Raw genomic sequence first — 25,535 nt, forward strand, 5'->3', positions numbered from 1 at the left:
GGCTATGTGCTCAGAAATTGCTCCTGGCTTGGGGGACCATATGGAACACTAGGGGATTAAACCGAGGTCCTCAGCAAAGCAAACATCCTACCACTACGCCATCCTACACTTCTCAGACCCACCCCCAAAGGCCAAAAAAACACTATATCAAAAAGACATCTGCACTACTATGTTCACTGCATCACTAGTCACAATAGCCAAGATCTGGAAACAGGCCAAATGTCCAAGAATACGAAACTAGATAAAGAAACTGTGGCACATACATGCAGTAGAATACTACTCAACAATAAGAAAAAAAGGAGTTATGCAATATGTCCTTATGTAGATAGAATTTGAAGGGATTATGTTGAATAAAGTTAACCAGAAGAAAGGACAGATCCAGGAAAATTCCTCTCCTATGTGGGCTCTAAAATAATATGGAGTGGGGGGCCGGGCGGTGGCGCTAAAGGTAAGGTGCGCCTGCCTTGCCTGCGCTAGCCTTGGACAGACCGCGGTTCGATCCCCCGGTGTCCCATATGGTCCCCCAAGCCAGGAGCAACTTCTGAGCGCATAGCCAGGAGTAACCCCTGAGCGTTACCGGGTGTGGCCCAAAAACCAAAAAAAAAAAATAATATGGAGTGCACTAATGAATGGCAAATAGGAACAGAACCTGAGAATTGGTTTACAGAACTGAATTACCAATGGCAGGGAACAGGACTGGCAGAGAGGGACCTGAGTCAGTGTTGCAAAGAGGCAAACATTGATGGGCACGAAACCCTGCATTTACCAGAATTGGAAATATCACCATGTTTTAAATTTAAAAAAGAAAAATGAGATACCACTCCAATGATGGTTGGTACATCCAAGATACACAAAGTTAAAATAAAATAAGATAACTTAGTAAATAAATAAACTCTCCCTGGAGTAGCTAATGACACAAGTCATGGTTTCAGGAAATAGCAATGTGAGAAGTTTCCTTTCGTGCCATTCTGAAGCCAGAGACAGGATGAAGCCAGTGAGTGAAAGGTTCTGTTTTGCCAACATGCCCTCTCCCTCACATCCACTACCTCCACCTGTACCTCTGGGGTGACCATCAGAAACCCCCTGAGCCATGAGGAGGGCTGGGAGAGAGTCCTGCTGCCAGCTAAGTGAGGGCACCTGTAAGTTCACTGCACAGTTCTCTACTGTGTGTGCTAGAGTCTTCTACAGGGAAGGGACCTGGTGTTTGTTTGTTTGTTTGTTTGTTTGTTTGTTTGTTTGTTTTTAAAGGCTAGAAGAAAGGATTGGAGAAGATCTTCACTTCTAGCACGCAGTCATCTAGAAACCAGGTACAGAGCCTACTCTCCGGATAAAGATCTGGAAAGACAGGGTGACAGAGTCAACTCCTGTCTAGAAAAACCAACACTGTGGGCCCGGAGAGATAGCACAGCGGTATTTGCCTTGCAAGCAGCTGATCCAGGACCAAAGGAGGTTGGTTCAAATCCCGGTGTCCCATATGGTCCCCCATGTCTGCCAGGAGCTATTTCTGAGTGACAACCAGGAGTAACCCCTGAGCATCCCTGGGTGTGGCCCAAAAACCAACACTGTGGATCTTGCTAGAGATAAGGTGTCGGTAGAACTCAGGACAATGTTTGCCTGACACTCAGGAAATGACTCAAAAGCAAGTGGAATGAAGCAAAACTCTGGGCAGAAAACGAAGAAGGGAATGTAAAATGAGTGACAGGGAAGAAAGTGGGCATGACAAAAAATTAAAAATGACACAGCCATGCTTAAAGCACATGGGAAGCAGTAGAAAGGAATGAGGGCAGGGAGGAGGAGAATGAATGGATACGTGAATGATAAAGAACAATGATTAAGAAAAGAAAAGAAAAACAATGATTAAGAAAAGAAAGAAAAGAAAAAGAAGAGAAAAGAAAAGAAAAGAAAACACAACTTTAGGATGGATTTTCAGCAGGCACCCTCAAAACTTGACACTCAGTTCACTGGAGCTTCACAGAGACCTACAGAGGCTGGGACTGAGGGACTGGAACAACTCGCAAGCCACAGAGAAGCAAAACTAGACCCTGAACATGCTGCCCAGGTTAGTTCAAGTAAAAGGCTGATCCTATTCAGGGCTCAAAACTCACATTTCTTAGGGGGAAATTTCAATAAAATGAGGGTTGCATCTAGTTAGATACAAATCACATTTTGTCTTTTGTTGTTGTTGTTTACTACAAAGTCACTGATTATCATTGGTTTATGAGACCATAGATTTGGGGGCCAGAGAGATAGTGCAGCAGGCAGGGTACTTGCATGCGGCCAAACCAGGTACCATACCCAACATCCCTATGGTTCCTCGAGTACCAGGAATGCAGTCCCAGGAGTCACCCCTGAGCACAGCTGAGTATGACTCAAAAACAAAACCAAAGTATTGGTGGCATGCAGCTTCATACCTCTATAAGAAGAAGCCCATCAATCTCACTATATCTATGATCATATGATCCAAATGACCCCACTTCCTACCTTCCACCTGCTCCCCTTCCCTCTGCTAAACCCAGGTTCTTTCCAAACACGGTGGAATTTGCTAGTGTATCTGCTCTGCTTCTTTACAGTCCTCCTATGTGTGAGGCCATCTAGTAATTGTCTCTTCCTGACTTTACACAGTATAGTCCCCTCAAGTTCCATCAGATTGTCCAAAAAGACAAAAGTCTGAAGCACTTCATCCTTTTCATTGCTGAGTGGTATTCCATTGAGTATATACTCAGTTTCCTTATCCAATAGAGCAGTTCCTGGATTTTGTGGGAGGTTTTTGGAAGTTTTGAGGGAGTTTTTTTTTTGTTTGTTTTGTTTTGGGGCCACACCCAGTATGGGTTATTCCTGCTTATGCACTAAGAAATCGCTCCTGGCTTGGGGGACCATATGGGACGTCAGGGATCGAACTAAGGTCACTCATGAGTCAGCCACTTGCTAGGCAAACGCCCTACCACTGTGCTATCACTCTGGCCCTGCTTTTGTGTTATTTTTAAATACCTTACTCCAGCATCTCATTATTAATTTGTCTCTCTTGCTAAGTTTCTTATCTCCTGTTTGTTTGTTTTTTTATCCATACAGCCTTTTCACTGAAGAGTTCAAACCATTCACATTAGTTTGAACAATAGGTGATCGTTGATATATGGAGCTTAGTTATTCCCATCATATCTTTTGTTTTCTGGTAATTTGGAATTTCTGAGCCCTTGACTTTCTATCTGCTTTTTCTCTTTGGTTTTCTTGGGTTCTCTTGCATTCCCTTGGTGATTCCACCAATTTTTCCAATTTTCCATCTCAGTGTCTCTATTTCATGTAAGGGTCAGATTTTTGTACTGCGGTTACCCTGAGGTTTAAATTCGTCTCTGTAGTAAGACAGTTCTTTCTGTGCTGGTAGAAAAATCATCATCTTTAGACTATACAGATTCTGTCCTCTTTTTCCTCTCCTTTAATGTTTGTTTTTGTCTTGGTACTTTCTTATTTCTGGTTCTGTTTGACTGTTTATCACCACACTTAGGATTTGTTTTGTTTCATTTTGTTTTGTTTTGTTATTTTGGGGACACACCTGGCAGTGCTCTTGGCTTACTCCTGGCTCTGTGATCAGGTTATTCTTAGCAGGGGTCAGGTAACCAGATGTCATGCCAAGTATTAATCTAGGTCAGCTTGCAAGGCAAGCATCTTGCCGCTATAGTATCACTCTGGCTTAACCACTATACTTTTATGCTCTTTTTTTTTCTGCTATTTTTCCCCTATATAACTCTTCCTTTCAACATTTTTGACCACACCCTGTGATGCTCAGAGATCACTTTTGGCTCTATGCTTAAGAGCCAGGTCTGGCAGTGCTCAGATGACTGTAATGCCAGGGATTTTAATTAGGTTGATGGCCATGGCTACATGCAAGGCAAGCACCTTAGCCACTGTACTATCTCTCTAGCCCCCTTTCAACATTTCTTGTAGTTCAAATTAGGTGGTGATAAATTCTATTACCCTTTGTTCAATGGGAAAAGTCCATCTTTTCATTATTTTTGGATGTAACTTTTAAGTATTCTAGTTTAGAAGTTTTAAGAGGAGGTTTCTTTTCAGGGGGCTCGTGGGTTTCTTTCGGGGGGGTTGCTTGGGGCTACCCCTGGCAAAAGCTATTGCCAGCTTGGTGCTTGAAGGTCACTCCCAGAAGTGCTCCAGTTTATGCACTGCCAGGGATTTAACCCCGGGCTCCTACATTCAAATCATGCACTCCAGCCTATTGAGTTGTCTCAGAAGCCCTAGGCTGAAATAGTTTCTCTTTTAGAATTGTGAATCCATCATTTCATTCTCTATTAGCTTGTATAATTTCTTTTGTTGTTGTTGTTGTTGTTGTTGTTGTTTGTTGTGGTTTGATTGTTTGGGGGTCATTCCTGGTTCTGCATTCGGGAATTACTCAGAATTGGTGCTCAGAGGACCATATGAGTGACCAGGGATCGAACATGGGTTGTCTGAGTACAAAGCAAACACCCTACCTGCTGTACTATCACTCCGGCCCCTGACCCCTAGCTTGTAGAATTTCTGCAAGTCTCTGATACCATCCTAACCCAGAAAACTTTGTATGTTACACTTTTTCCCCTAAGAGTCTTTAATACTATTTCCTTATCTTTAACTTTTGATAACTTAACAAAGATGTTGCTTGGTATGTTTTTATATTTAGAAATGTAAGCATTCTATCTGCTTCCTGGATTAATTCTTTGTTGGGTTTTGGAAGTTCTCACTTTCTATGTCTTTGCAGGTAAAGGGTGGTCACAACTGCCAGTGCTCAGGGCCAGAAGTGGAAGCCTCATGCCCCAATCCTAAGGGATTGGGGAGCGTGAGTCTGATTTTTTTTTTTTTTGGTTTCTGGGCCACACCCGGTGACACTCAGGGGTTACTCCTGGCTCTGCACTCAGAAATCGCTCCTGGCTTGAGGGTCCATATGGGACACCGGGGATTGAACTGGATGAGCCACGTGCAAGGCAAGTGCCCTACCATTGCACTACTGCTCCAGCCCCAGGGGGAGCCTGGGTCTGAAAGCAAATGCTGATAGAGGATCCAAACAAAATTAAAGAGAGTAAACAGCTTCAGGAAACTTCCACCACAAGCTTTCTACTCATTGGCAAAAGATACCAGCAGGCAGATAGACCAGTTGTGGAAACTGAAACCATAGGCAGCTTCTCCCTGAGTCCCACGGTCTTTATTGGGAAGAGAAGGACCACCCCCATGGGAGAGAACTGTTTGGGGGACGGGGCCAATCCAAGGTACTTCCAATCCATGAGTGACAAGCACAAGCAAAGAAGAATTATCTTGAATAGAGTGGACACCTGTTACTCCAACAAGGGCCCACTCTCAGTGGCAGTTTATATGCTCATTATTCTTATGCTTCATCTTCTAATGAAGTCCGAGAGCTCTCAAAAGATTTGGCCACTTTTCTCCACTTTTCTTCAACCTTACTGATCTCTTTCCTCTTCCATTCGAGTCATCATCATCATCACGGGTTGATGATGACATCATCGAAGACTCTTTGGTTCTTCCCTGTGAGACTAGTCTGTCATGATCTCCCTGGAGGGTGAGGCAACTTCATTTAGTGTTCTTTTCGTATCCAGCATCTCAGTTTTGAATATTTTTATACTCTCAATCTCTTTAAACAAAGGACTCCCTCTGTTTATGCATTTCCTTTCTTCTTTCATTTCTTTTTATTTTAAGCCAATCAAATTGAGCAGTGGGGGGGGTTTCTATACCTCTTCTTTCATTTCTGCTTCATTCCATGTTAGCTTGCATTTGCTGTATCTTACTGATTTTCTTCATTAGTAACTGAATTGTGTTAAGAGTTTGCATTTCCATGTTAATGAATGACTTTTTATTTTTCTCATTCTTTTTTCTGTTAGCTGATTAGCCTTTCTAGCATTTGCTTGGCTGTTCATCAGAACTCATTGTAGTCCTTTTGTCTTGTCTTGTTTGTTTTTGCAGAGCCCCGTTCTCATGCAAGATAAACTCTACCACTGAGTCACACCCCCAGACGGTGCAGTGCGTAATGTGCAGTTGTTTTGCTTTTTAGGAGGTTGAGTGAGAGACTGGAGAAGAGATGACCTGTCAGTGGTTTCCTTCCAGTACTGTCTGGGTGAGGCCAACCAGCCTGAGCATGAAAAACCTCAATTCCCTCCCTCACCTACCCTAAACAGATTGATTCATTCTCTGAGCTCAATGACTGGCCCAGATCCTCCATGGGACCCAGCCCCAGGCATCTGTGCCGTTGATGGTTTACTAGAAGACAGTCTTGCAAGCACTTTCGATGATGGAGTAAGGGAATCTCAGCCTTCTCTCCGATGCCAACTCTCTCTGGTGAACCAAGCGATAAGTCAGGTTTGTATTGCCAGAGGCTCAGGCAGCTGTAGAAAAATCACTGAGACGTTTGTCTGATCCCAACTCCCCGTGGGCAGAGACTGTGGCTCCTTCTCTCCTCGGTGAAGGACCTAGAAGGTTCCCTGGAGACTCCATGATCTCAAGGCCCAGGCACTTGCTCTACTTGGAAGTTTGTTTCATAGCTGGAGGCTCTGGCAGCTGTGAAGGCTTAGCACTGAAGGGGATGGGGGTGGTTTCTGTCTGCTAAAATTGCCTAAGGTCCAGTGTCCAGTCACTGCACCTCTTTCCAGCTGCTGAGTGAAGAGGCTCGCTGGTGTCCTGAAGAACCGAGTTCCCCCAGAGTCCTCCTGCCCCTATTTAATTGATGAATTGAGCAACAGAGACTTAGAAGTACTTGATTTTTGCCTGGACAGTAACTGGAGCTCCAACTTCCTCTGCTGGATTCTCCAAACTTACAGGCCGAAGGACACCTTCAAATATGCAGGTGCTTGGATTGATCAGATGTCCCCTGGGGATACACTGATGAAAGCTATATTGGTTTCTGGTTGTGTCCCCAGCCCCTTTCCTTCCCTTCTTATTGTTGTTTACATGGCTAACCATTCCATTTGTAAATACATTTAGGCATATGGATACATAAAGAGTTCAGTACAATGGTGGGGCTTGCTGAAGGCCAAAGCAATGATAAATGGAAGAGAAACCAAACTCTCATTATTTAAGTCATAACATCAACAAGAAACTAGCTAAGGCATTTTAAGAGTAAAGGACAAATATAAATCCACAGAAAGTTAAAGAATGAAAATATGTACACCAACAGTAATAAGGAAGAAATGGACATTAAGAAAACAACCCCATTCACAATAGTGCCACACAAACTCAAATATCTTGGAATCAACTTGACTAAAAATGTGAAGGACCTATACAGAGAAAACTATAAAACTCTGCTCCAAGAAATAAGAGAGGACACGCGGAAATGGAAATGCATACCCTGCTCGTGGATTGGCAGGATTAACATCATCAAAATGGCAATACTCCCCAAGGCATTATACAGATTTAATGCTATCCCTCTAAAGATACCCATGACATTCTTCAAAGAAGTGGATCAGACACTTTTGAAATTCATTTGGAACAATAAACACCCTCGAATAGCCAAAGCAATCATTGGGAAAAAGAATATGGGAGGAATTACTTTCCCCAACTTTAAACTGTACTACAAAGCAATAGTTATCAAAACAGCATGGTATTGGAATAAGGACAGGCCCTCAGATCAGTGGAATAGGCTTGAATACTCAGAAAATTTTCCCCAGACATACAATCAACTAATTTTTGATAAAGGAGCAGGAAACCCTAAATGGAGCAGGGAAAGCCTCTTCAACAAGTGGTGTTGGCACAATTGGATAGCTGCTTGCAAAAAATTGAACTTAGACCCCCCAGCTATCATCATGTACGAAGGTAAAATCCAAATGGATTAAAGACCTCGATATCAGCCCCAAAACCATAAGATATATAGAACAGCACATAGGCAAGACACTCCAGGACATTACAGGCATCTTCAAGGAGGAAACTGCACTCTCCAAGCAAGTGAAAGCAGAGATTAACAGATGGGAATATATTAAGCTGAGAAGCTTCTGCACCTCAAAGGAAATAGTGCCCAGGATACAAGAGCCACCCACTGAGTGGGAGAAACTATTCACCCAATACCCATCAGATAAGGGGCTAATCTCCAAAATATACAAGGCACTGACAGAACTTTACAAGAAAAAAACATCAAATCCCATCAAAAAATGGGGAGAAGAAATGAACAGACACTTTGACAAAAAAGAAATACAAATGGCCAAAAGACACATGAAAAAGTGCTCCACATCACTAATCATCAGGGAGATGCAAATCAAAACAACGATGAGATACCACCTCACACCACAGAGAATGGCACACATCACAAAGAATGAGAATAAACAGTGTTGGTGGGGATGTGGAGAGAAAGGAACTCTTATCCACTGCTGGTGGGAATGCCGTCTAGTTCAACCTTTATGGAAAGCGATATGGAGATTCCTCCAAAAACTTGAAATCGGGCTCCCATATGATCCAGCTATACCACTCCTAGGAATATACCCTAAGAACACAAAAATACAGTACAAAAACCCCTTCCTTACACCCATATTCATTGCAGCACTATTTACCATAGCAAGACTCTGGAAACAACCAAGATGCCCTTCAACAGATGAATGGCTAAAGAAACTGGTACATATACACAATGGAATATTATGCAGCTGTCAGGAGAGATGAAGTCATGAAATTTTCCTATACATGGATGTACACGGAATCTATTATGCTGAGTGAAATAAGCCAGAGAGAGAGAGAAAAACACAGAATGGTCTCACTTATCTATGGGTTTTAAGAAAAATGAAAGACATTCTTGCAATAATAATTTTTAGACACAAAAGAGAAAAGAGCTGGAAGTTCCAGCTCACCACAGGAAGCTCACCACAAAGAGTGATGAGTTTAACTAGAGAAATAACTACATTCTGAACTTTCCTAATAATGAGAATGTATGAGGGAAATGGAGAGCCTGTTTAAAGTACAGGCAGGGGTTAGGTGGGGAGGAGGGAGACTTGGGACATTGGTGGTGGGAATGTTGCACTGGTGATGGGTGGCGTTCTTTACATGACTGAAACCCAAACACAATCATGTATGTAATCAAGGTGTTTAAATAAAATTAAAAAAAAAAAGAATGAAAATATGGAAGTAAAAAAAAGAAAAGTAAAGTAAAACTTGGAAAATATATGGTAATGGAAATTGGGGCTAGAAGCACAGTACAGTAAGCAGGCCACTTGCTTTGCACCTGAATGAGCCAGGTTCAATCCCCAGCACCCCATATGGTCCCCGCGCCTGCCAGGAGTGTTCCCTGAATGCAGAACCAGTAGTTCTGAAGCCCTGAGCATCACCAGGCATTGTCAAAAATAAAAAAATAACTAATTAAGTAAAAAATAAATCCACAAACTAATGCTTACAAAATTTAACTTAAAAAAAATACTTCGAAGGAGGATAATCAAGATAAAAAGAAATTAAGTTCAAATGCATATCCTGAGACCCGAAAGGGAGAGACCACAGGTGTTTATATTGTGACTGATGACTGCACCCACCTTCACAACCAACTAGAAGACCTCAGTGTAATAAATGTGCCTCTAGGAAAGTATAAATTATCAAAATTGACCTATATTAAAAATAACAACCTAAATGTAATAACAGTCATAAGAGAAAATGAAGAGTTTTTTAAGGGCCAGTATTAGACCCACTCAAAAAGGGAACTGAGCCCATATGGTTTTATGGGTGAATTCTTTCAAAGCCTCAAAAGACTATATTCTTATGTTATATGAATCGTTCCAGATTCAAAGGCTTTAACACTTTCCAATTAATTTTATGAGGCTAGCATAACCCAGATACTAAAACTGCTTGAGAAGCAATAAGCAGACAACCAAATAAAGATAATAGAACATTTAAAAAGCAAAATATATTTAAAAAATAAGTAAGGGACAGCGATAGCTTTTCAAAATATAGGGTGGAGACTAGTCAAGATGTAGTGTTGGTATCACCAGACAACTTTGACCAAAGGAATGCTAAGTCTTTGCCTTATTCACTAAGAAAAAGATGAGCAGATCTGACTACCAAAAATGTAGACAGAATTCTCTTAAAATTTGAGAAAAAGACAACTATAACATTGTGAGCCTAGACAGGAACATAACTAGACAATTTACAGTAGGATAAATATTAAGTAAATAAACATGGAATGTAAACTATTAGAATGTTGATGTAATAATTTGATTTCTATTAAGTAGAAATTAATTTATATATAGAAATTAATTAAATAGGGGCCAGAGTGGTGGTGCAAGCAATGGGACATTTGCCTTGCACGTGCTAATTTAGAATGGACCATAATTTGATCCCCAGTGTCCCATATGGCCCCCCAAGCCAGAAGTGATTTCTGAGCGCATAGCCAGGAGTAACCCCTGAGCATTACCGGATGTGGCTTAAAAAACAAAAGAAGGGGGCCGGGCGGTGGCGCTAAAGGTAAGGTGCCTGCCTTGCCTGCGCTAACCTTGGACGGACCGCGGTTCGATCCCCCGGTTTCCCATATGGTCCCCCAAGCCAGGAGCAACTTCTGAGCACATAGCCAGGAGTAACCCCTGAGCGTTACTGGGTGTGGCCCAAAAACCAAAAAAAAAAAAAAAACAAAAGAAAAGAGAAAGAAATTTCTATTAAATAGCTTAATAGTTTTATTTATATTAAAATTAGGATGTAACTATTGAAATATTGTTAGACCTACATTGGTCAGTATCCTCAATTACAAGTGAAATAAAAATTAAAGTGGGTGAAAAAGATAGTACAGCAAGTGCATGGCCAAGTCAGGTATGGTTTCCTGAGCACGAGGGACCTTATGTGCGCTGGAAACCAAAGCCAGAGCCAGAAGTTAAGCCTGAGCATCACTGGGTGTGGCTCAATAAAGCAAAACAAAGGTAAATTTCACCAGTGCATCGGTGAAGGTGCCACAAAACAAGTTTATGGGAGTTATTAAAGTGTTAACTGCAGTATTTTTGAAGGGCAAATTTTATATATAACAAATGCCGGGCCCGGAAAGATAGCACAGCGGCGTTTGCCTTGCAAGCAGCTGATCCAGGACCAAAGGTGGTTGGTTCGAATCCCGGTGTCCCATATGGTCCCCCGTGCCTGCCAGGAGCTATTTCTGAGCAGACAGCCAGGAGTAACCCCTGAGCTCCTCCGGGTGTGACACAAAAACCAAAAAAAAAAAAAAAATGCCCTCCTATTCAAATTCTTTGTGTATAAATTCCATTTTAAGTATTTATCCAATATCAAAAATGAGAAAGATTTAACTATACAAATTTCAATTAAAGTTAGTGGTTGTTGGGGCCGGAGAAATAGCAGGGAGGTAGGGCGTTTGTTTGCCTTGCATGCAGAAGGAGCGATTTCTGAGCACATAGCCAGGAGTAACCCCTGAGCGTCACATGGTGTCCCCCCCCCAAAAAAGTACAAAAAGACAAAAAGAAGGGGGCCGGAGAGATAGCAGGAGGTAAGGCGTTTGCCTTGCATGCAGAAGGACAGTGCATCGAATCCTGGCATCCCATATGGTCCCCTGAGCCTGCCAGGGGCGATTTCTGAGCATAGAGCCAGGAGTAACTCCTGAGCGCTGCTGGGTGTGACCCAAAAACAAAACAAAACAAAAAAAAAAAGTTAGTGATTGTAATACAGACATTTTTTATTTCAAAAATATTCTATATTAATTAATTAATGTGACTAAGGTACAGCCACAAAATAAAATGTCATTCTTTTCCAATTATATTGTGGGACTGAAAACACAGCAATATGTGCCTCCAAAAAGCAGATTTTCAAAACAATGTTTTATGCATATACATGAATAGATAATTTAGTACACAATGTATGTATACACACACATACACACACACACAGAGAAAGAGAGAGAGAGAGAGAGAGAGAGAGAGAGAGAGAGAGAAAGGTCCTGATATAGTAGTATTGACTAGAGAGAGAGATTAAAGTTTGTTCTTCTTTTAAATTAACTCTTTAAAGTCTTACAAAATAAATGATCAGGGCTTTCTTTTTTAACAGACTAACATTTCAAATAGAAGCATCTAAAACATGTTTGCAGCATAGAATTGGAGGGTGTCAAGGCCCACAGCTCTATCCTCTCTCTGTTCTCCGTGGCTGCTCTCACCCCATCCAAGCTGCAGGCCCATCTCCCTCAGAGGCTGAACACCTCATCCTATGAGTCAGCAACAACCCCCCATCATCAGCCCCCTTTTTCTGCAAAGCCTCCATACTAGAAGTGAAGATACCTAAGGCCCAGGAGGGCCAGAGAAGGAAACCGAAGGGAAGAAAAAATGGGGACTTACCTTCAATTTCTCCCCCAGGGGCGGAGATTTTAGACATGCTCAGGTAGGAGGTGGCCACGATGTCATTGTGGGTGAGGCGATCCCTGGAGCAAAGGACAAAGAGGACCTAAACATAGGTGAGAGCTGCAGACCCCAACCCACAAGAAAGGACTCAACCATGCTTGTGCATGGTGAGGGCCGGCAATCTTCACCCTGCTCACAGTGAGGCTAGGAATCCTTGGAAAGAAAATTGCTAAGACCAAACATTTGCTGCCAGTTCAGTGTCTGTGGGGTCACCTGCAAGGTGAGACCAGCAGGCCAGAGGCCAGATGTTGTTCAGGGAGGCAGGTTCCTGAACCAGGTTGAGCAAATTTCCAGGAGCTCAAGAAATGTCTAAACAAGGTTGGGGAGATAGTGTAGGGGTCCTACCCTGGTTCAGTGTCTGGTACCCACAGCACTACTGAGTATAGACCTGCAGGCCTCAAGCATGCCCAGGCATGAGCCCCAGAGTCTGCAGCACCAACGGCCCCACCTGCTCTGACCTAACCACTGAACCACCCACCATGCCCTGGTAGATTCAGTACTGCCTGGAGTGACTCTGACCCCTCCTGAACACTGCTTAGGAGCAAGTGCCCCAACACACAACATAAATTAAAAGAAACATCCAAGGAGAAAGCCAGGTGCTCAGTAAGAACCATCACCATGGCCAATGTCTAAAGGCTAACACATGCTTTCTTTTGGTAAAAAGAAAAAAAAAAAAAACTAGACATGTGACAAAGCTCTGTTATCTTTATCATGCAGTGCTCTCATGACAATCTCATGGAACAGTTATTTTACCATCTTTCCTGTGGCACAGACAGCAGCAGGAAAGGCCTTGCCTAGCGTCAGTCTGGACGGGAAAGGCAGAGATGGAGAGAGACCCTGGGATCCTAAATCTCAGTCCCTGTCACACCACGGCACTCATGACAGACCTGAGATCCCCAGGAGTAAGACAGCTCCCCTCCTAAACAGCTAAGTCTGAGGGAAAACTGTTCAGAAAGAAAGTCTGCTGGGGAGCCCATATGCTGGCACCACTGGGCAGACCCTCTGAGTGACAGTTCAGCTGCCCGCTTCAGTAACAGCAGGGAATAAGAACTAGCACTTATCAACCTTCTGACATCCAGCCGAGGGGCTAAAACTATCACAAGGCTCAGCCCACTCAATGACTCATGTCAGCCTAGGAGGCAGGAACCTCAGAGAGGCCCAGTTTCAAAGGAGAAAACTGAAGTTCTCAAGATGGTAAAGCTTGGGTGGGAGGCCGGACACAATGGAAGCAGAGCCAGGGCTGTGTGTGCAGGCCACCAGCTGCTTCCTGCTTGGGCTAGACCAGTGTTCTCAGTTGGGTGGTTTGGACCTCTAGAGGACATTTGGTAATGTCTGGAGACATTTGTGGCATGGCAAGGGAGAAGGGTATGTGTAAAGAGAGGTCTTAGTTGCTGCTAAACATGCACAGAGCAGTATCCTAGAGGAAAGAATTTTCTGACCCAAAATTTTCTAACCTTTCTCAGTCAAAAGGTCGAACAAGAACTGTCTCCTTTCAAAGTTTCCCTGGGTACCTTTGCCCTCTTCTTGGAGCCCAGTTCACTTTCTCTCCATGCTGTGTAGACTTTGACCACTGGTACGGCTATGTGTCCAGGTCTCAGACATACTCCAAATGGGGCTTTTACTTTTCTGAAAAGTATAGCCCCTCAAGACAGCCAGTCCCTTCTACACCTTCTTTCTTCCTTACATTTCCCAGGAAAGTGTTACAGGTTTCCATCTAGTAAGAGTAACCATTTATGTCAGCACCATCATTTCTCTTTTTTTTTTTTCTAGAGAATGATGTTAATGAAGATAGCAATGATGAAATTTCCTTACTCATATTATAATGAGAATATCAGCACCATCAATACCAAATTTCATCACAATTGTCACAGATTTTTATGTCAAACATTTTGCAAAAAAAAAAAAAAAAGAGTGAAACCATTATGTGAAGCTTTTTTTCCCAATTACTCCAATATCACTGAAAAAAAAAAAAACACTGAAAAAAAAACTTCCTGAGAGGAGTGGATACCTGACCTCTGGGCTTCTTTGAATCAAGTAAAGGGGTTGGAAGAGAGAGGGTTTCTTTATCAGGTTAGTTTTGGAGAGTCTTCTTTTATGGAGACCACATCTGGCAGTGCTAAGGGTCAAACTGGGTCTTCCACAAGCACAGCCTACATTCCAGCCCTTTGAGCTATCTCTCTAAGAGCCAGGTTTTTTTAATGTAAAAAGGGGGGTTTTCTGTTTGTTTTGTCTTGAGTTTGGTTTGGGGGTTACACCCAGCTGTGCTCAGGGCTTACTCCTGGCAGTGCGTGGGGGACCATATGCAGTGCTGAGGATCAAACCAGGGCTGGCCACATACAAGCAAACGCCATAACCTCTGTACTATTTCGCCAACCCTGGGGGATGTGGGGGGGGAGTATTTTTGTAGAACTGAATAGAAGTCAAAGTTACAAGGGGCAGGAAAGAAGAAAAAAAAAGCCAATATCATGTTTCCAGAATTCAGGTAATAACAAACGTTTATCTGAGTTTTCTGGGAAGAAAGCACTTTTCTGGATAAAAACTTGTAGCAGCAGAGAGCTTTCTGGCCAAGAACTGGGTTTTGGGGTTTGGGGTTGCTTTTGGAAAATACAGCGAGTCTGAAAATAGACTCACAATAAAAATGCCACTTGAACCCAAAGTGGAGACAAAGCAGCAGATGCCGTCATGTGTTTGGATTGTACAGTATGTAGCTGTCACAACATGGCCCCAGGAACCTCTGGGAAGCCCTTCACCGGCCTGGGACCCTGACCCAGGCCTCCAACCCAGGGTCATAGACTCATATGCACCCATACACAGCCCCACCCCACCCCAGTTGCACACACACACACACACATGTGCACATTCATCCCGAGCAGAAACGGAGAGCAAGTTCTGGGACCAAAAGCACATCCCGCCTCCAAACCGCTTCCCCCCACACATACCGGTGGTCGGGGCCCTGGAGGCCTCTCCCTCCTGGCCCAGCCCGCCTTCCCTTCCTCGCCTCTAATTCTCACAAGCTGTTTTCTTTAGGCTGGGGAACTGGCACACACTTTAATGGCTCTGTGGCCTGGGGGTTTTCCCTGGTCTCTCATTATCCTCCTGGCTGGGGGTGCCATGGGCCTGAGACCAAAGGAGAACACGCTGGGAACCGCACAGCCAAGACTTTTTGGGGGCAGAGAAAGGGCAACTCTCTCCTTTTAGAAAGCCTGGTACAGAATAGGTCCTGGGGAACACACATGTGGGAGCACCTCACCAGGATAGGATGCAGCACTCAGGGCTGAAGGACACGGGCTAGGGAGCAGCCCCACCTGGGTCACTTTGCAGGGGAAGGTGGGCAGGTCACTGTCTTTGCAAATTTGCTACTCGATCCTCCCAACAGCAGAACCCAAGCAGGTGAGGCCTGAGCTGGGTGCAGGAGGGAGTGTTAGTTTTGGTTTTACTTCTTGTGTGTTTTGTTTGTAGCTTTGTTTTTTTTTTTGTTGTTGTTTAAGATCAAGCTCAGCTGTACTCCAGGCTTACTCCTGGCTCTGTGCTCAGGGGTCACTCCTGGCAGGGCTCAGAGGACCCTAGGAAAGAATCAAGACTGGCCACAGGTAAGGCCCCTATCAGCTATGCTGACACTCTAGCCAAATCATTTTTGTTTCTCTTTTTTTTGTGTTTTTGTTTTTGTTTTTGTTTTTGGGTCACACCCGACAGCGCTCAGGGGTCACTCCTGACTCTATGCTCAGAAATCGCTCCTGGCAGGCTCAGGGGACCATATGGGATGCCGGGATTCGAACCACCGACCTTCTGCAATCAAGGCAAATGCCTTACTTCCATGTTATCTCTTCGGCCCCAGCCAAACCATTTTTGTTTTTATAAGCGTCCACATGGTAGCAAGCCTACTGCATGCTCCCCACTCAGGCAGCCTACCTCATGTCCCCATCTTGGGCCCTCCCTTCCCCCCATCCTCATGGGGCACCATTTTCCCCCTCCTCAAGGCTCCATGCGCCCCAGACCCCTGCCCAACAGCTATCCCTCACCCCAGAATGACCAAACCCACCTCTTCCAGAAAGCCACCAAGATCCCCCAAGGAGCTGAGACCCCAGCCCCATCAGGCAGTCTCCACACTGGGCACAGCAGGGCTGGGAAAATGTCCCCTCCCTCTAACCTGCCTTGCTGCAGACAGACTCTACTAGAACTCACCCCAACCCCCAGAGAGGATGCTCCACCCTCACTCTGCCCTCACCCCCACCTTGGGCTAACTGGGACTCACCAGTCTATGACCCGAATCCTCATCTTCTCACACATGGAGGGGAACTGCAGAGGAAAGACAGGTATGTCAGGGGAAACAAAGCTCTAGGTAGCCTCAGAGGACTGGGGGTGTCCAGGCTCACCATGGCAGGCAGCGTGATGCTCTGGTTCCATTGCGGGTTGGCCGTCTTCTCCAAGATCTTGCTGCAGAGCTGGAAGACACAAGAGGGCTGGTGGCTGGAGCAGCCAGGTCATGCTGCCTCACTGTGGACCCAACACTGGCTCAAAGGCCCTGAGGATGTGAAGGTGGGCACAGGGGATCTGGGGCAGGAATCTTTGAAGAGACAGAGCTTACTGGCTCATTCAGACCAGAACAGAGCAGGGAAGGGGTTGCCCACCCCAAACACCCCAGTCCTCCCTGCCTGCCCACCCCAAATACCCCAGTCCTCCCTGCCTATTGCTGACTGGGAAATGTCCCTTTTTTGTCACTCACAGGACCTTAATTGCAGGGCCTTGAGTGCAGACTGGCTTTACCAAAGGCCCTGGGAGATGAAGGGATGGCTTACTGTCCTCAAACATGCAGTGAGCAGAGGATCCTGATCTCTGCCCTCAAGTCTGCACTGTGTCACACTTTGGGAAGCCCAGAAGAGTCACAAAGAGGAACCAAGCCAGCACTTGGGGGCTTGGGAGTGGAATAACCCGTCTTCATTCTATTCAGGATAATTCTTTTTGTTGCTGCTTGTCACTCATTGGATGGAAGCACTTTCAGATTGAAGCACCTTTTGGACTGGTGCCAAAGACACCCCTGGGTGTGGTCTTTGGGTCCCCAATAAAGCCCTCCTCCCCCACTTCGGGGTCTCAAAACGAGGCTGCTTTCGGTTTTCTGTTTTCCACTACTGAGCTATGCTTGCTGATATTAGTACTAGGAGTGGAAGGCTTGAATGTGAAGTTCCTGAACCTGTTTTATCTCCTTAATCATGTGTGGATTATTTCCTGTGCCATCGTTTGCTTCCAGAACTGTGTCCCCCCAACCCCCTTGGGATAAGGGCATGAAGCTTCCACTTCAGGGGGTTTGATTCTTTGGGTCCCAGGAAAGCTCAGGGGCTTTATACTGGACCATGTAGAGGCCACAAATATTGGGCTACAGAGAGAACCTGGTAGCTTTGCAATTCTTTAAGTGGGGGGGGGCATGCAACAAGATGGCTCCAAGGTGTTTACTGGGTTCGAAGCCCAGCACCAGGAGCTGCAGCAAGTTGACCCTGATCATCACCAGGTGTGACCCAAACACTAGAAACAATAATCATGAGCAGCCTTTTCCCAGTGTTTGCTGTGGATTCCCATTTACAAGCATTTTTCTCACTTTGTAAACACCTCAGCTATCTGGGTGTTCCTCCATGAAATGAGGGTGCAGCCATCCAGGGGCCAACAGTGGTCTCCAGTTATTCTTTGATGCACCTAATGCTAGTTCGTCCCTACTCTCCTCCCTTCCGGGACAAGATTCAAGACAGAAGCTACATGAGGCTGGGCTGAGCAGTGCCAGCAGTGTGCTGTGAGCAGAGGGAGGAGAGAGAATAGAGACTGATTGTCAGGCAGAAAGGACACACATGGGTCTCAGATGCCCTAGACTAAGGGTTGTAAAGAAAAAAAATGTCATGCATGGACCCAGAGGGATAGTACAGTGGGTAGGACACTTGCCTTACAAGTGACTCCCCTGGTTAAATCTCTAGCATTCCATATGCCCGCCCACCCCCACCAGCACCTCCAAGAGTGATTCCTGAACACAGAACTAGGAGTATGCCCTGAGTATTGTCGTGGGGGAGGGCATCAGAAAACAAAATAAAATAAGCAAACAAACACACTAAGTCGGAGCAACAGCAATAGGACAGTGAGTAGGCACACAACTCACTTGGGTTCAATCCCTGGCATCTTATATTCTTCCCCGAGGCCATTTCTGAGCCTAGAGCCAGGAGGAATCCCTGAGTATCACCAGGCAGGTGTGGCCCCAAAACAAAACAAAAACAAAAGTATTCCCATTTCTCTCCCATCAGAGTTTGAAGTGAGGCAGCCAGATGCCAGCAAAGCCATGGGCCGCTGCACTCATGTCTAACAGGTAGGTGAGCAGAATGGCTCACTCCACCCAGAGGGCCACTAACCTTAAACTGGCACATGCCTCTTGGCCTCTCTGTTCTACAGCTACAAAATACTTGTACAAGTGTAGGATGACTCTTCCTTGTCACAGAGCTGCACAAGAGTGGAAATTTGTAGAAAAGACTGTTTCTCCAGAATAGGTGAATGTTACTTTGTGGTACTCTGATGGAATAGCATGCAGCTCTCAAAAATAAGACTGATGTCAAAAATCATTTGAAAGATGTAAGGAAATGTTAGACCATAAAGCACTAATAGAACTATACACAGATGCTTTGTAATGACATGCTCATGCATGTAAATTAATGTTTAAATTATTGCTTTATATTTAATAAATTGGGCATAAGTTACAAAGTAAAGTAATGATGTGCTAGTGGACATAAATGATTTTCTGTAAAACAGCAGATACATGTTCTGTGAGTTGCCAAACACTGGATTAGAAGGTGCTGAGAATGACTAAGGGGAAACACAGGTTATTAGGCCCCTCCAAACCATATTATATTTCATCAACTGATCATTTTAGTGTAGCTACTGTCTCAAGACTTATTTCCTAGCGATTCATTCACGTGAATCTACCAGCCTGTAGCACAACAATTCAAGTCTCCACCATCTCAGGAGTGTCACAGCCTCCCTGTGGGAGAAGCCCTGGAGGACATTTCCACACCACACTTGAGGGGCTTCTCCACTACTCTCCAGAGGAAGAGAAGGGCAGCAACTGCCAAGGGGAGCAGGCAGAGAGCAGAGAACTGCACTGAGCACCTAGGGGCCACATAACTCCCCCCTCCCTGCTCTCACTCCATCGCCACATATGGACACCAAAAGAACCATCTGGGGTTACAAGACACTGTGTGGGGCCAGAAAGTTCGTGAATAGGAAATCCTTATGGATTTAGGAAGATCAACTGTGATCTCAAGCCAATTTTTTCCAGGAATAGGAGTGGCAGGGAGAGAGCTTGGAGAGGAAAGCGTGCTTTCTGAGGAAGAGCTCAGAAATGCTAAAGGCAATTCTCTCCCTCATAAGTGTGTGGAGGTGTAGAGACATGGTCACGTTTTTATTTTCTGTTGGTATTTTTTTCAAGTAATAGATTTTTATCCCTCTATTCAGAAAAAAAAATTATTCCAGTCAGTTTTCTTGCCTTAAAGTATCTCTCTTTTCTTCTTCCCATATCTGGAAAACACACACACACACACACACACACAGTCTCTCTTTTGGGTCACACCCGGCACACTCAGAGGTTAGGATACCATATGGGATGCCGGGATTCGAACCGCCGTCCTTCTGCATACAAGGTAAATGCTCTACCTCCATGCTATCTCTCTGGCCCCCCCACACTCTCTCAGTAGCTTGCCCAAATCCTGTAGGACTCACACATCCTGGCTTAGAGTGCCACCCAGTGTTCATAAGAGAAAATGCAGGGAGCTCCCGGCAGGGAGAGGTGGGTCTACAGAGAACAAAATTTTTCACGTTGGAAGAAAATGAGAAAAAGAAACTCACGGTCAGGCTGAAAGAGACACAGGAAGAATTAGTGGCAGGAAGGGTAACATAAGGAAAGGAAAAAAGCCAGAAGGAGAGGAGGGGTGTGCACAGAGGCCTGAAGACCACCAGAGGACACTAATGGCGGCACTTGCTCAAGTTCCTCCTTCAAGATAAGCCACTTCAGAAAAAGGCGCTGGTGAAAGGTGGTATGCATTCTATGACTGAAACTCAATTATGAACAATTTTGTAACCACAGTGCTGAAATGAGGTAATTATTAAATTTAAAAATAAAATCAAGATAAGCCGCTTATTGTAGCAGGGAATGGAGCCAAGGAGTTTACATAGTCACTTGTCTTGGCCAAATCCTCACCATCTATATCCTTCCTCAGGTATTTGCTCTGTCCTAGAGAAAACTCAAGACCAGCCCAAAGCATCTCAGAACAGAAAATCTGGAAGCAGGTGCTAAAGGACCCAGGAGCCCAGAGCTCCAAGACTTAATTCAAAGAAAAGCCACTGGATGTGAAGGCAGGTTGATGTTGGTTCTGAGCAGTGGTCGGAAGACAGAATAACTTCATGAGAGAAGAATTTTCCGACTTAAAAATTAGGAAAATTTATGCCAGTCTTCGGATCCAATATCCTGCATGTCTGACAGTCATCCTTCCTTCTTCCATGTCGGTGAGTGTCCCAGGCGTAAGCAGCACAGCCCCAGAGAGCTGGACCTGGACAGCCCATTGGGCACCCCTCCATGAGACCCCCATTGGGTGTGTGGCACTGAAGGCAGCATACACCCACCCTGCCCTCAATCCCCAGCACTGTGCATAGGGCTGCGCAGCCCACTTCTGCAGGGAACACACACACATATCCACACTCCTTACCATTTTTCCTGCAAAGCCCACTTCCAAGAAGGGATCCACCAAGTTCTTCTTGTTACTGTCAAAGCCGAAGACCTGCTTCACGCTGTCCATCACGGCATCATCCACTAGGGAGGAGGGCATGCTGGTCACTGCCTGCTCTCTGTGCTGAAAACCTCAATCCCTACCTGTTTATCTCTACAGTCTAGGAAAGATAAACTAGGAGAAGACCCCAGAGGCCCCTCAATGCTGGGGCTCCTCAGAGATGGGCTCTGTGACACCCTCTTCCATCCCCCCAAACAACCTGCCCACTGTCTCCTCTGTTCTCAGGGCTTCCATTACAGCTCCACCAACTGAGTGTGGTCATAGGTGAGTTAGATCCACACTGGAAGGGCGATAAACAATCCAAGTAAGAATGAAAGTGGCTCCCACAATCCCCTGCTACTGGCTCCTGTTTAATATTTCCTTCATCTCTGGAGGTGCAGTGGTTTACCTAAAGTCAATTAATAAGACAACTATATTTTCTAAGTGTTTATGGAAGTGGGAGGAATAGCCAGTGGTCCAGCTTGTGAAACTCTGGGTTTCTATCACCAGAACTGTGAGTGAAAAATCAATGCTACACTAGCCAATATTCTACCCAATTGTCTATATTCTATACATATGTATGGAATTATGTATATATATTTACATACATTTGGTTATGTAAAAATGTATGTCTGCAAATGAATGAGAGGGAGAGGAAGGGATGGTGGAAGAATTTCTGGGTTCTATTCCCCAGTATATAGCCATTATGTACTGATTAATGACTGCATGTAAAAGAGCCATGACTGCAAATTGCTGTTTACCCAGACACTTATTTCAATCTAAACAACTCTGCAGAAGCTGACCACAGCTCCTGACCTTGAGCAAGTGTGGCTCTTTCTTTCCCTTTGGAAGCTTGCTGCTTCACTCTGCTGTCTTCTTAAGCCATAAATGCAGAATGCTTTTAAACATGGCTTTTAATGCCCACTTAACAACCAATCTATATTTAGAGGTTTTCTCAGCAATTTTGGTTCAGTTAGCTTAGACAACAGGAAGCCATTTCATTGACCGAAGTTATTAGCCAAAGCAGAAATCTTTAAACAATTAACTTTCTGCAAAACTTATAAACGAAGACCCAAGTTGTGAATGGCGAGAGAAACCAACTTGTGAATGTTTTGCAGATCCTGACACAAACAGCAACTGATTATATTAGCAAACACTCCAAGAGTGCCTCAAAACCAGACATGCAGCCAAAGCCCCCTATAACCTTTCAAGAGCAACCAGTGTTGTTTGGGGATACTGCTCAGCTGTAGAGCTCGTTTTGTATGCTGAGGTCCTGGGTTTGGTCTCTAGCACTGCAGTAGGAAAGACCAGTGATGTCCTGTCCTACCTGACTGATTTAAACTTGCAGCAGCCTGGGTGACATTTATGGCTCTTAAATATTCAGAATGATTCCCAGCATTTTCTGATCACATGAAGGGCCCTGCACAGAGCCCACATCTATGAGAAACCAGCCCTGGGGGGCGAAACCAACATCCCAGCATGCAAGAGGCTTAGGGACTGCCTAAGAGATACAGTGCTGTCAGTACTGAGACCATCCGGGCAGAGTAGAGCAGAGTAGGACAAAGTACGGAATCTTGTGCTCGCCACCCAAGGTCATGTATATGGCAGTAAGTGGCTGTGATTCCCCAACCCTGGTCTTGGGGGAAGGGAGGGAGGGATGGAGGGATGGAGGGAGGGAGGGAGGAAGGAAGGAAGGAAGGAAGGAAGGAAGGAAGGAAGGAAGGAAGGAAGGAAGGAAGGAAGGAAGGAAGGAAGGAAGGAAGGAAGGAAGGAAGGAAGGAAGGAAGGAAGGAAGGAAGGAAGGAAGGAAGGGAAGGCGCTCTGCCCTGAGAGCAGGATGGTGCTGAGACTCAGGGAGCTGGCAAACTGAGGCCCTGCAGGGTTTAGGAGAGCAAGCCAGGGGAGCAGAAAGATGAAGGGATCAGGAGAAAATGGGGACATCAGGGGGAGAGTAGCAAGGAGAGGGAGTCAGAGAAGAGAAGGGGGAGCAAGGAGACTAAGGGGAGCAGGGGGACAGAGGGGCAGACCCTGCCCTAGGAAAGTGCCACACTCACTCTGAGGCAGGTCCTCTGCACGGAAGATTTTTAGGCGGAAGTGTGCTCCACGGAGGGCCACCCCTGTGGGCCTTAGCAGGTTGCTTTCGATGTCCTCCTTGTCCTCCGAGGGGCCTTTCTTCTCCAGCTACAACAACCAAATGCGAGCCAGCACGTCATGCTCCAAGAACCACGTCCCCTGGGTCTCAGCCTGCCTTGGACCACCATGATGTGACCTCCAGCAGGTTCCTCGCCCCAGGAATCTGCTGTGCCAGTCAGGCTGCCGAAGGATGAGTGCGGGTAACAGGCACACTTGGGGGTTCCCAAGCCCTTTTTTGCCAATCAGATACCAGGGCAGAGGCAGAGAAGTCGCTCAAGTGGTAGATAAAGCATCTGCTTAGCACATACAGGGAACTGAGTCCTATCCTCAGAAACATGTGGCACCCTGGGCATTGCCTAGTGTGGTCCCCATTTAAAATGACTTTTTACTAGTGCAGAAGGGGACAGTCTAAACTAGCCACTCCTTCTTAAAGATCCAAGCATGCACTTAGCAAGTGCTATATGAGTGGCCAATAGGAGGCAGCGTCATGCTTAATCAGGTTGGGGCGGGAGTTTCTGCCAGGGGGACTGCAGCTCCAAGGGAGGGGAAAACCCACACCTAAAAGCCATCTCATTTTCTCCCACTCTGGAATCTGCTGGAATGCAGATGTGATGACCGGATCTGGAGCAACCATCTTGACCAATAAATGAGACAGCAGCTACCTGATGCAAAGGTGACCTGAAGAACAGGCACCCAGAGCTCAGATTATTGGGGAGACGCTGTGTCAGTCAAACAAGACTGCCCATGCTAGCATTTATGATGGGAAGGAATTCCCATTTTCCCTCACACCTATCACTTGTGGTATATTTGTTTCAGCACAGAACTTAGACCAGGGGTCTTCAAACTACGGCCCGAGGGCCACATGCGGTCCGCAGAGGAGTCAGATCCAGGCCGCCAGCACTGAGCGCTGTTTGGTTGCCAAGATACCTGCCAGCATATACACTCAATGTATATCTAAATATCAGGAACCATGCACTCAAAATGGTAACCATCTTTGGTAGCACTTATGCCTGTGAACAGACTTTTTCAAGAATGAAACATCTGAAATCTCCAACCAGATCAAGATTAACTGATGCCCACTTGCATCACTTGTTACGGCTGGCAGTGACAAATATGGAACCGGACATTGACCATCTCTTTAGCCAAAAGCAGGCCCACAGTTCCCATTGAAATACTGGTGCGTGATCTGTTTATTTACAAATGGTTTTCATTTTATTTATATAAGATATGTGCAGTGTGAGTAGGAATTAGTAGCTCATATAGTCCTGCCCTCCAGCTCTCTAAGGGACCGTAATCCGGCCCCCACTTTAAAAAGTTTGAAGACCCCTGACTTAGACCTTAATTCACACGGGGATACAGGTAAGAGAGGGAAGTGTGCACGTGTGATAGAATGCGTGTGCATACTCGAATGTGTGTTCATCCATGTGCAAGTAAAAATGTGTGTGTGCGTACATGTAAGCATATGAGCATAAGAGTAGGAGTGTAAGTTTAGGAGTATGGTGTGAGTCTGCGTGTGTGAATGCATTTCCATGTCTGAATGTGGTTGTGCACGCATGCGTGAGTGTGCGCGTTGTGTGTGCAAATGTGTACACACATGTGCATTCCTATCTGTGTGCGCTGATGCATGTCAGAGTACATGCAAGTGTGTGAGGGTATATGCCCATGAATGTACACTTGCACTGTGTGTAAGTGTGTAAGTGTTGCCCCATTTGTTGGATTCGTTTACTCCGTTGTTAGTTTTTGTGTATCCGCAAAGAGCTCCCAGAATGAGAAATTGATTCCCATCCTCTTGTCCCCTTTTGGGGGGAGATCTTGGTAATATTTATCCGCAGCAAATAATTCCACACAGGGCCTGGAGAGATAGCACAGTGGCGTTTGCCTTGCAAGCAGCCGATCCAGGACCAAAGGTGGTTGGTTCGAATCCCGGTGTCCCATATGGTCCCCCATGCCTGCCAGAAGCTATTTCTGAGCAGACAGCCAGGAGTAACCCCTGAGCAACGCCAGGTGTGGCCCAAAAACCAAAAACCAAAAAAAAAAATAATAATAATAATAATAATAATAATTCCACACAGACAGGAGTGTTAAGGGGTAAAAGGTTGGGTGAAGAGAGTCCTTTGTCAGCCTGCTGCTAGCTCCACAACACACCTAGAGTCAGCCAGCCAACTCTGGCCAAAGACCCTGAACACCTTGCTCCCAAACTATGTATTCGGCTCTCAACAGCGTCCCCACCTGGAAGGTCAAGGTGGGACAACAGGCAAAGAATAATCTTATGGAAATATTTTCA

General features: G+C 45.3%; 1 protein-coding gene across 3 annotated transcripts in view; it reads right to left on the reverse strand.

Moving 5' to 3' along the window:
* DYSF (dysferlin) overlaps positions 1–25,535 on the reverse strand; it is a 226,636-nt gene that overhangs the window by 137,678 nt on the left and 63,423 nt on the right. For all 3 annotated transcript variants that reach the window (XM_049785137.1, XM_049785135.1, XM_049785136.1), the window contains 5 exons: positions 23,173–23,299; positions 21,059–21,162; positions 16,706–16,774; positions 16,585–16,628; positions 12,270–12,352 (listed from right to left, as the gene is read on the reverse strand). In XM_049785137.1, the coding sequence (XP_049641094.1) occupies positions 12,270–12,352; positions 16,585–16,628; positions 16,706–16,774; positions 21,059–21,162; positions 23,173–23,299 (427 nt within the window). The remainder of the gene's footprint in view (positions 1–12,269; positions 12,353–16,584; positions 16,629–16,705; positions 16,775–21,058; positions 21,163–23,172; positions 23,300–25,535) is intronic.

The sequence above is a fragment of the Suncus etruscus genome, chromosome 12, assembly GCF_024139225.1.
Source record: "Suncus etruscus isolate mSunEtr1 chromosome 12, mSunEtr1.pri.cur, whole genome shotgun sequence".
In the NCBI taxonomy this organism is placed as follows: Eukaryota; Metazoa; Chordata; class Mammalia; order Eulipotyphla; family Soricidae; genus Suncus; species Suncus etruscus.